At 42.7% G+C, this 11,597-nt stretch overlaps 1 protein-coding gene across 1 annotated transcript in view; it reads right to left on the reverse strand.

Annotated features, from left to right (window-relative positions):
- The window catches only part of rsrc1 (arginine/serine-rich coiled-coil 1), a 114,373-nt gene extending 103,181 nt beyond the window's left edge, over positions 1 to 11,192 (reverse strand). The window contains exons 1-3 of the mRNA XM_062386557.1: positions 11,072 to 11,192; positions 10,383 to 10,574; positions 7,352 to 7,474 (exon numbers count right to left, since the gene is read on the reverse strand). Coding sequence (XP_062242541.1) covers positions 7,352 to 7,474; positions 10,383 to 10,570 — 311 coding nt within the window. The 5' untranslated portion in view covers positions 10,571 to 10,574; positions 11,072 to 11,192. The remainder of the gene's footprint in view (positions 1 to 7,351; positions 7,475 to 10,382; positions 10,575 to 11,071) is intronic.
- Positions 11,193 to 11,597: the final 405 nt, after the last annotated feature.

Here is an 11,597-nt window from a genome sequence, read left to right on the forward strand (position 1 = left end):
AAAGACTAACTGTGGACAGACGGTGGCATGTTTCTGTGAATAAATTAAAGAGCAGAAGCTGATAATTAAAAGGGGGGAATATAAGTACGGATAAAATAAAACTTTGCTAATCGGCTACTTGGCAAGGTGACCTCTCGGTGCACCTGCCGCCATTCTCAGACCTGCTGTCCTGCTGGGCGAGTGACACGGGGGGCCAATATGCAGGTCCGGCTATAAGCAGCAGGCAACTAGTATAGACCCCCTCCTCCTCTTTACCCCCGCTCTCTCTGTGTGTGTATCAGTGTCTCTCTATCTCTCTCCCTCCCTGTGCTTCTCCACCCAGAGCGTTATTAGACCCAGGGCTGCGCTGCGGCTCCAAACAGCTCAATGACAACACACAGGGCCTGCCAATTAGAAATAATTAGACAGTCATTTCAGTGGCAAGTCTTTTTAAGTGCATATATAACGGTGCAATGATGCTTATTAGCCGGCCTGAGCCAGCGAGGACCAGGGCCTCAAACGCTTTGGCGCTGGAGAAAATAATTATGCCAGTGATCACAAAGCGAGCTGCACATCTCTGTACTTCACCTCCACACGTTTCAAAAATCCACTTCATTAGCTTCTGTAATTAATCCTCCATTAATTGCAGGAAAAGCCCAGTTTACCTCCCTTCGTTTCTAATTATCATCTTATAAATAGTTATGGTTATAATTAATGTGTTCATTAGGCAGGATATTTCTCTCAAAGCCTCGCTGGGAGCCAAAGGTCCAGCTCGGCTCTCTCTGAAGCCTAACCAGCCAGAAGGTGAGGCCATCCTGCCTGCATTTGCTTTTATTTTACTACATTCAACCTCCTAATTGGCATTTAAAACCCAATTTGGAAGAACTTCAAGAAGCTTAAATAGGAAAGAGAGACAGAGAGAAGGCAGGAAGGAGAGGGAGAGAGGGAGAGAGATACACTTGGTGTTCCTTTTCCTATGCCAGAGCTAAAAGCAATTCTGTCTCTGTCTTTTTCTTGGTCTGGCCAGACGGACGAGGCTCGAGTGAAAACAATGAAGGCTGGTTACATGATTTTAGACTTTGGCATTATCTAGGTTTTTTTATACGCAAAGAGGTGCAAGTGTTTCACTACCAAAAAAATAACAGAGGACGTGTTGGGTGTTAGGTTTCGCTCATCAAACAGACGAAATTTGTCTTTGGTTTACAGATTTAAAGTAACTTGTTTCTATGATACTTAAATTAATCACAAAGATTAGCATTCATTCACACACATTTTTCAAAAAGGAAAATTACTTCGAGCTCTTGATTAGAACTGAAAGTCAAAAGCTTATGTTAAATTCCAAAACATGTAAATTTGAAGTAACATCATAATAAGCATTTATTATTGTTATTTTGGGCAAAATGAATTTTGTATTTTGGAATACACTTGAGCTCTGTATATAAATAATGTCCACTGTAATATCTGAAGAATCATATAGATTGTATTATCTGTTCCAATCACTTTGTTGTGTCTGTTTTGATAGGGAGTAAGTGGTATTTTTATGCTAATGTATCCAGCACATAACTGTGAGGCCATCAAATATAATATTTCCCATATGACATGTCGTAAAGAAAGAGAGCTCTGGTTGAACAACTGGAAAAAATATGCAAGACTGAATCTCACTTCATATGACAATGGCTGCATAAAAAGCTTTTATGAACAAAGTTACACAAATTTTGGTAAATTATAATGATTTCCCTACAAATATAACATTTGACAATAATGTAATTACAGTATTAACTCACTTTACAACCTTAATAATGCAGATGATGTTGTTTTCTATCAAACCTTTGAGCGTCACACACCCAAACATAAAAAAACAGATTTTTTTTGTATCCAGGGTTGTAACAAATCAGACCTTGTGTGGCATTGCTCCCAGATGGGAGGGGGGGACAACTGTTTGATGTTAAACTAGTCGAGGTTTGGGACCATCGGACTTGTGTGTGTGCAAGGACTGGTGCGCTGCCTTTTGTGAGGTGAATTCTGTACGTGTGCTTTCGTGTTTGTTACTCAGTGTAGCCTCTACAGCTAGGTTGCTACCCAGGGGAGTGGGCTAGTGCATTTTGAGCCTGCAGGATGGAGGGGTGCGGTGGAGGTGGGGGTGTGGGATGGGACCGGCTTGGCAGGAGTGAGGGGAGGGGGGATGGGGAGAGGGGGAGATTTCCTCTGGCGGTAGAGGGGAACACTGCTTGCGGTGAGGCGGGGATGAAAGAGGCTGTCTGTGTCAGTCACTTATTCCTCCCTTTGGTAAATAAAGGTTTCTGACAACAAAGCCGAGCAGTGCTTGACTGGCCTTTACAGCGGATAAATAAAAAAGACAACAGCGAGAGAGAGAGAGCGAGAGAGAGAGAGAGAGAGAGAGAGAGAGAGAGAGAGAGAGAGAGAGAGAGAGAGGGAGAGGGAGAGAGAGAGAGAAACACAACAACAAATACGTTCAGATCTCTAGAAGCATGTTGATTTTTATGGAGTAGAGAAGACACAGCTGAACTAAACCAGGTCATCTTTCAGTTTAAATCAACACTTTGTAAGTCCAGTAATCGGGGAAGAAGGAAGAGAGGGCTAAACGTCATCCTGTGGAGGGGGGGATGGAATAACAGACAGCTGAAATGCAGCCAGGAGCTTGCTCTTAAATTTCACTTTAGCACCAGTCTAGACTCACCTAAAACCACAGCAGAACTGCAATAACACTACGTGAGATAGTGCAGGAGAAAGAAGAGAAAGGATTTAAAGGTTGTTTGCATTCTTTCATAACTTATTTTCTATTCATTAGTGCCATAATTCATGCCTTATGGTTCTCTCATATGGCAACATCTCAGCAGTTTGTTGAGGAAACCAGATTTTCACCTGTCATGTCCTCAAAACACACTCAGGCCTGGTTCCCTTATGAAGCCTGCGACACCCTAAACCACCTGCTACATCGCCCACACACTTACTCTGAACTTTGTTGAATCAATTTATGTTTCCCACCTCGCTACCTGACAGGGGAATTGCTGATCGAGGTGCAGTGAAAACGCTGTGCGGCCACTCTGCTCACCCACAATAAACCCGCTGGCTTTCCTCACAACTTACCCTACAGTCCTTTCCTCCCTATACAGTTGCTGACCTCAGCCCGTCCCACTCCCAAGCTGGATGACATTGTGCACGCTCTGTCTTGGTGCTACGTCAGATAAGCTATCTAGCAGATGTACGACACTTCATCTCGCACATTCGGAAAATTGCTTATGAAACAAATACCAGGTCATTGCTCACCCCTGCACACACACATATGCCGAGAGTCAGTGATCTCCAGTCCTGAGTGCAGAACTTGTGGAGCTGTAACATCCAGAACACAGAGCTTCAGCAGCCACAGACATGGCAGGGTGGCAGAGCGGCTGGAGGAGAGTCACACAGCCAGAAGCCTTTAAGTCAGCTATTAATGTACAAGGCATTGTACCTAGTTAAATGTCCTCTACCCAGGCACTGAAACTGGCTGCTCTGGGCACTGACCTTTACTCAATCCTGACCTCCGACCTCTCTGAAGGAGACAGGAGAATCTCCCTAAGGGGATCACTTAAGTGTCTCATTATCATTATTATTATTACATCCTATGTTTCATGTCAGCCTTAAAGGAATAGTTTGACATTTGGAAAATACACTCATTCCTTTCCTGATAATTGCTAATAGAAATGACTGATACCGCTCTAATATCTGAATAGTAAATATGAAGCTACCGCTGGCAGTCGAGCGGCTTAAAGAACCACTGATTTAAATGATAAAGGCTGGAAACTTGTTTATAAACTTGAAGTGGATTAAAACTGACAACATAAACAATTACAACATAACATTCATGTTACCTTTTTCCCTTGTACTTGAGCATGATCTCATTTGATTAATATTGACAGATCTGTCTTGGCCTAAAACCACGTCCCATCCACGGCTCTGACTGCTCCGGACTCATCCCGGCCTTTGTGGCTGAGATAATCCTGAGTCTGGTCAGCTATCCTCACATGCTGTGTGGTGTGTTTAGCTTCCCATCAAGCCCTCTAGGGTTAAAGACGAATAATTAGAGGTCTCGTCTCACTCTCCTCTGAGTCATGACAGCATCCCAGTGATGAAGGCGTTAGCCAGGGCTAAACCCTGACGCTAGCACTCTGCCCTGCTAACTCAACACCACACCCGTGAAATATTAATGAGGAAAATGTAAGCATTTGTGTGTAGCCTACAGTATACGCTCGCTTATGTGTGGTGTGTGAACAGTGGGTTTAATGCTCCGCTGCTGCTCTTTGAAGGGTCAAGTGGTGGATTTGTCGCACCTGCCAGTCCTCTGCCGTGTCTTCCACCAGTGCCTGTAAAGCAAACTGTTAAGTCAGTGAATGACTGACAGAGCCACACACATTTAACCCCTGCTGTGGCTGCCCATAAAAGCCCAGCGCTACACCGCTCTGCCGAGCTCACCTAAAGACGTGCCTGTGATCCAACTGTGATGAGAGGCCGTGTCGTCTTTGTTGGACTGGGTACGCATCAGATCACTGTACGCTGCTGCCACCATGCTCCACTCTGCTCTTCCCCAGTGGACTAGGCCGTGACACACACACACCTTGAACATGTGCACATACATTCATTCAACCTCACACATTTACTGTTGTGTGTGCGCACACACATACACACAGCCTGATATGCCTGCTCACATCAAAGAGAATAAACATTAATGGCAAATAGGTAATCTGCTCCTCTTGTCTGTTTTACATTTCAGGGCAAGATTGACTGCCTCTGGGGGACCTGGCCCTTCTCTGATTGAGGGCAGGGGAAAAAAGGGCAAAGAGAGGAGAGATGGAGGAAGCAACGATAGATGGTAAACACATGATGGAGCATTATTCTTATTTCATGCATCTTATTTTTTATTTAGATATGATAGATTGAAAATAAGGTAATAATATTCTAGCTTCGACTCACAATGGCCCTAATCTTCTAGCCTGCAATATTCTGATACAAGCGATAATATTCTCCAATTCTTCTGAATAATTTCCCGACCCTTGTGTTTGTCTTTCCCCTTCATTTTGTTCTTTAAGGATCTTCTGCACTCCCTGTCCTGCACTAACTCAACTTATTCTTTCCTGACTTTTCCATTCTGTTGGAACTTCTCATCCCCCTTCTCTCTCTCATCTGTACACTCTGTTTCTTTCCTTCCGTTCTTTTTCTGATGGTGGTGCCGAGTTGGTTTGGCTGGGGTGGGGGTGGCAGGCAGCACCTCATATCCTATCTGCGTATCAATCATGAGGTCCTGTCCACTCAATCCTCCTATGATCCATCAGCCAGCCTCTCAGCCAGCTCGGGCAACCTCATCCACACACACACACACACACACACACACACACACACACACACAACTGAGTGATGGCACTCAGGGCACCTGTGCACACCAACCTGCTTTCATTCCAGTACTGCAGCGGGTATAGAATATGCAGTATTCACCCACAAGAGAGCACAGTACAAGATTACAATACAGCAATTGCTCCCCGTGCTGCACACTGCAAAACAGAAAAATCGAAACGCTTTTCATCACACAATTATATTAAGATGAATCATTAGCGCTATAAAATGTCACAAAACTCCAACGGCAATATTTTCAAATTGCTCTGGAACCCAAAGAGAATCAGTTTATTAATAAACGAGACAAATAAAAGCTGCTAATTTTCACTTCTGAGATGCCACGACAACAACAATTTTTTAAATGTATTTCTGGTTATTATTCTGTTGATCAACTAACCAATTAGCTGAATAATCCTTTCAGTGCTTGTGCCATTTATTAGATGACAGCACGGAATTTCGCCTGGATTGTTATAATACTGAGACGGGAGTGCACATGTGGCCACAAACAGCTCAGTTTTGCAGACCCAAATTGCAGCTGCCATCACAAACTGCATACATTTTTTATCGATGTCTCCACCTTTTAAACACCCCACCGCACAAACCCTCCACCAGCCCATCCCACCTGCTCCTCGCTTGCCGCTAAGCCGATTACGCAACGCAACCCTGCTAATCACAGCGCATTGTTTGTAAACACCGATGTCATCGACTGCAGATCTAAATCTCCCAAATCCCAACCACCTTTCATCTCACACCCACAACGGTAATGCCATTTCCGACTGATGCTTTAATCACCACTGCCGCTGTGAGTGACTGCCACTGTACCGCAGAGAGTAGAGGGGGATTGTGTGAAAATGTATGTCAATAAATTGTTTCAGTGCAACACTGAAATTTGTTGCTTGTTCTGAAGCCACAAAATGTTCAGTGATAGAGAGTGGAAGTGTGGTGACACAATTAGCCACAATTGTGTCGGCACATCCCTGTTGCGTCATCCTGTCACCTCTGTAATAAAAACATTCAAACACTTTTTTTTCTCTTTGTGATTAAAATGATCTCTGCTCTAACCCGCAGCCACACACAAGTAAACAAAGGGCCTCGCTCATGCATATATTATGATAACCTTTTCTTCAATTGTGCGTCTGTGTGTGTTTCTAAGTGACTGTGGGTCCATGTGTGTGAGTGTGAGGGAATTAAAAACAGCAGTTTACTGGTTCATTAGCACCAGATTAACTATGCTAATGACATGGACCACCACACAGAGAGACTTTGCCTTTATGTTCCTGAAAGCGATACTCGGCTGACTATGGCGTGGTGTGTGCATGGTAGTGTGTGCGGTGCAGGTGTGTACACATTGGTCTTGCATGCATAAGTTAGTCTCTTGCTACATCAATAATAATCATAATTCAACATAGTGTGCGTGGGTGATGATGTTTTAATTGCATTAATGAGTGAGAGAAGAGCTGCTGCCAGAAGAGATTTGGGAAGGATTGGACTGGTGTTGCATGTGACCTGCTGTTTCATTAATACTCATACAGCAAAAACCCATAGTCTGGGCTAACTGAGAAATTAGTACGTGCAAACGCAAAATGTTAATCCAGAACTGAGATGCAAGTTTCCATGTGGCTCCTTCTGATGACATGAGACATAAATACAAAATGATGTGTTTGTTTATGCAACAGTAAACTTCCAAAATTCTTATTGCAGCTTAAATAAGAAAAGTCTGCACAAAGCATGGCATATCCTGGCTTGTAATACAAACAGTGTTTCAAGTTGTATTGTCATTCCTTAATGACGCAGCCATCACTCATTGGTCTTTTGCCTCACATATTTAACGCTTCATCTCAGAATATATCCAAAAAATATCTTAAAATGAATGTTGAATACTATTGTTATCTTTATTACTTGCTATTATTATCAAGAAATTCATGATTAAAAGTGTTCATTCCAACAAGGGGGAAAACACAACATAGTAATGGGATGGCATTACCTCCTGTCTCGGCTGCGGGACCTGTGAGAGCGGTGGCTCCTCCCTTTGTCTCTCCCTGCACTGCGACTCGTCCTCTTGCGAGATGGGCTATGGGAGGAGCTGCTGCTGGAACGCCGTCTTCTCCTGGAGCACAGAGACAGAAACAGACAAACATAAATTTGACATCGGCAGGATTCTTAATCAAGGGGAATTCTTATCTATACCATTAAACATTATGTGGTCAGCAACAGCAAAACATTTACATAGGTTCTGGAGGTGCAGTGTGGGTACAGAAAACATGAGTTTCCCAAAATTGCTGTCTGAGAAACTTTCCCATTATTAGCTATTATAATATTGCCATGTTCATTTGATTAAATTTTTATTTGCTCTCAATAGAAAAAACTAACAAAACCAGACTCAAGCTATGACTTTCCTCTGATACTCTGTTCATCCACCAGTTTACAGCAGCTCAGACATCAACTGGAATTCTTCCTTCTTATCCGTAAGTCAACGCTGTATTCCTAATTGTTGTGCTGTTCATTTCAAGAGCAAATATGTCCTCACGTCCCGAGCAACTTCACCTATCAGCAGCACCAATGGCTACTTTGCATTAGTGAACACGTCTGTCTGTGGCCCAGAGCAGCAGAGCCACGTAGGCCACCCTACAGTTCCTCCACGGGAGCCCTTTGGAGCTCTGCTCTTTAATGTGGCTGCAGAAGTGTGTGTGTATGTGTGTAGCATCAATTTTCAAAACACCACTCACACCGTGTTTCTATTGATATCATGTAGCAGGAGGTATTTATAGGGGTGAATGTGAATGCAGAAACCCCCGTTCTCCATTCAAACAGTTTGAGCAAAATTCATTATTTAAAATCTTTTCTTTTGTTTCACCCAAAATCTTTTTAGCATACCAACACACACTCACTAAAAAGAAACCACATACTCGGTCCTATGGGAGTACTGCAAGATGGAAGAGAAGAAAAAGGAAAGCAAATAATACAGAGGCTGAACTATCAAACCGCATTTGTACCGCTTAGAGTAGCACAGCAAAGAACCATTAGTATGCTAAAGGATAGATCCCATGAGCGGAGGCTTATGAAATCATTTCCACAGCCCGCATAGATCCACTTCACACATTAAACAGAAGAAACACACAGTAGTGAGCTGAGCTTTTTTTTGGAAGGTGGTGTTAACTCACAAATGTTCACAGGAGCCTGTGTAAATGTACTGTAATAAAACATAATGGCTCAAACACATGTGAGCGGGAGCTGGTTAACACAGAAGTCTTTCACATGAACTAACATAACAAGCTTGATTTCATGTCTTCTCATATCTCTCACACATTTCCATGGACTCGATCACTCTCTTTGCGCTTACACATTGAATATGTGGTCATTATGTCACTGGCCAAGAGCATAAGCACTCTTCTGTTTTTCTACATGTGAGGTCTCTCTACACCGTTTGTATGAATGCAGGTTGAAAATCCTACACAGTGTCGAATTTCATATTGAGCCTATTAAAGGAACTAGTCTCTCTCCCTCTCTCACTGAGTGACACACACACACACACACACACACACACACACACACACACACACACACACACACACACACACACACACACACACACACACACACACACACACACACACACACACACACACACACACACACACACACAGAGTCTTGGTTAATTGATCAAAACGTTTGGCTAATAGATGAGAGGCTGTGGTCCCAGGGTTTACATTGCCCACCCGGCCCCACCCTGTACAGACAGGCAATGACTTCCCATCAACAGTAATGGACCTTGACTGGGCTTCATAAATAATTACCATCAAGTGGCCTTGTCTGAACAGCTACATACAGCCAGTGGCAGGTACGGATGGATGGTGGATGGAAGAGGCCACGTCCAGCCACATAGCCACTTGAAAGGATGTGTGATTAGTATTGAGCCTCCCCTTTCCTCAGCAACTACTATGTGTGATACTTTATAAAAGGTGCTTTTAAAACCAGTGGCACCTTGTTAAGTTTGTATGTCTCTGCTTTGCCTTGATTTTCTATTTCATGTATTTTGAGAAAGACTAGACACAAAATAACGCATAAAAACACCTCTAAATTTCTAGATATTCAAGATATAACTTACTTCCATGCATAACAACCACCTCACTTTGACTCAAGTGAGCTATAGACGTTTCAGCTGCAAAATATCCTCCCACCTAAACACACGACTCATAGTGCCAGTCATTTATTATGGTGCTCACTCATGAGATTTGTTTTTGTGGAAATTATATGAGCAACTAAAATAGTTGAGGCTTGATTAAAATCCCAGTTAGATTTCATAGCTAACAGATTTCATATCCAAGCAAACTCCTTAGTTGGTATTTGTTTTAAAAAGCATGGCGGTATTTCAGAGACCACTGTTCTATGTATAACAATCCTGAACATGAGCAAAACTATAAAACAGACTACAATCTTACTTGGTCAACAAATTCAAAACTAAATAAAAAAAACTCCTTTTCACATATTGATATGTCACAATATGAAAGCACATCAAAAATGGTAGTTTAAAATTGCATGTTTCAGGGTTGTGTGATTATTCATGCTGATTCACTGTCACACAGTTATCTTAACAGGACACTTGAGCAGAACGGGAGCATCGGCCTTTTTAACAACTGACACTGAAACTTGTCAGAGCCAGAAAAGCACTTCAGCTTAAGTTCCCCAGAAAGACGTTACCATGTGATAGTCATGTAGCAAGGAAAAATGTGTATGTTCAAATAAGGAATAAATACTTCATAGTCCCAAAAGTTAGGGTTTTTTTTGTAACCACAGAGAAGATTTGCCATTTAAAGTAGGAGCCGGGCTGATAGGAAACTTATTTTGCTATAACTTTATAAGCCACCAATAAAAGGTGGTGACTCTTTCCTGTACAACATGCCAGCGCTCCAGCAGACCAGAAACACAGTCTTTCTCATCCAAGGACAGTCGCCTACTCACAGTGCTCACCCCTGCCACCTCCACGTAGGAAAGACGAGCCCTCTGTGTACTCTCACCTTCTGTCTCTGTCCCTGTCCCTGGAGCGAGATCGGCTCCGTCGATTGGACCTGCGAACCCGGCCGCTGGTCACCTTGCTGTCGGAGGATGAGGAGGAAGAGGAGGAAGAGGATGATGAGCGACGTCGCTGCCTTTTCTTCTTCTTGCTGCGACTGTCATCCTCACTGTCGGATTTGCGACGGCCCATGATGCTGGTTGACAGAAACACACACGAGTAGGATTAATGAGACACTATATCTCTTGGTTGGAGACAAAGGTGAAACAAAGAGTCTCATGACAACACAAAACACTTGTACAAAGCAAACAGAGCATGCCTCTACACCCCCATGTTCAAAATACTACATTGGTGAGCTAGGTAATACAACATGTAGCTTAGCTTATCAGCTACATATAGGGCAGTAACAGTTGTGTCTTAAGGCACAACAACAGCTAATAGGAAAGCCGCTGCCTCATGTGTTGTCAATATAACGGAGGTAAATAAAAAGCAGCGTGTTTCTGTGGAGGCTAGCTAGCAGGCTAACTGCGCTAACTCCACTAACGTCTAGCTTTAGCTCTCGTTTTCAGTGGGACTTTCTTAGCTGTTCGACCGTAAACACGCATCACGTTGTCGTGGATGAACATTGCGTGAAAGACGGAATGTGGAGGAAAAGAGGGGCAGTCGCCTGTGAATGAAAATCCCGCTTCTCACCTTTAAATCGCAGCGAAGCTCCACAACTCAAACATGCATTGCCCTGCAAGACGCTGCTGGTGGAGAAGGAGAGCATCGATGGAGAGCAGACAAGGAGAATCCCACGCAGAGCAATCGATAGATCTCATCGTTGCCGAGTTAGTTTTCATGAATGAAAAAATAATAACGTTTTTAAAGTATAATCAAGAAAAAAAAAGAATAGCATTGTGGATTCATATACTTCCAATGAACCTACAGCTAAATATTGTATTCATACAACTGCAGGTTAGATGTAGGTTATTTGAGGAAAAGATAATTAAAGTCAAAATTGGAGATATTTTGAAAAAATAAAAATTTGATATGATATATCGACCTTGACCCAAATCGTGTTTCATAAATTCAGAAAACAATAATTAGGCTAAATTAGAATAAAGAAACAACAAATCCTCTCGTGTTCATTTTAAATGCTTTTACTCTCTGGTCTCATCATCTCCTGCAGTCAATTGGAAATATTCCAAATGAATACGTTCATAATAATAATATTTAT

This window comes from Platichthys flesus, chromosome 4 (genome assembly GCF_949316205.1).
Source record: "Platichthys flesus chromosome 4, fPlaFle2.1, whole genome shotgun sequence".
NCBI lineage: Eukaryota > Metazoa > Chordata > Actinopteri > Pleuronectiformes > Pleuronectidae > Platichthys > Platichthys flesus.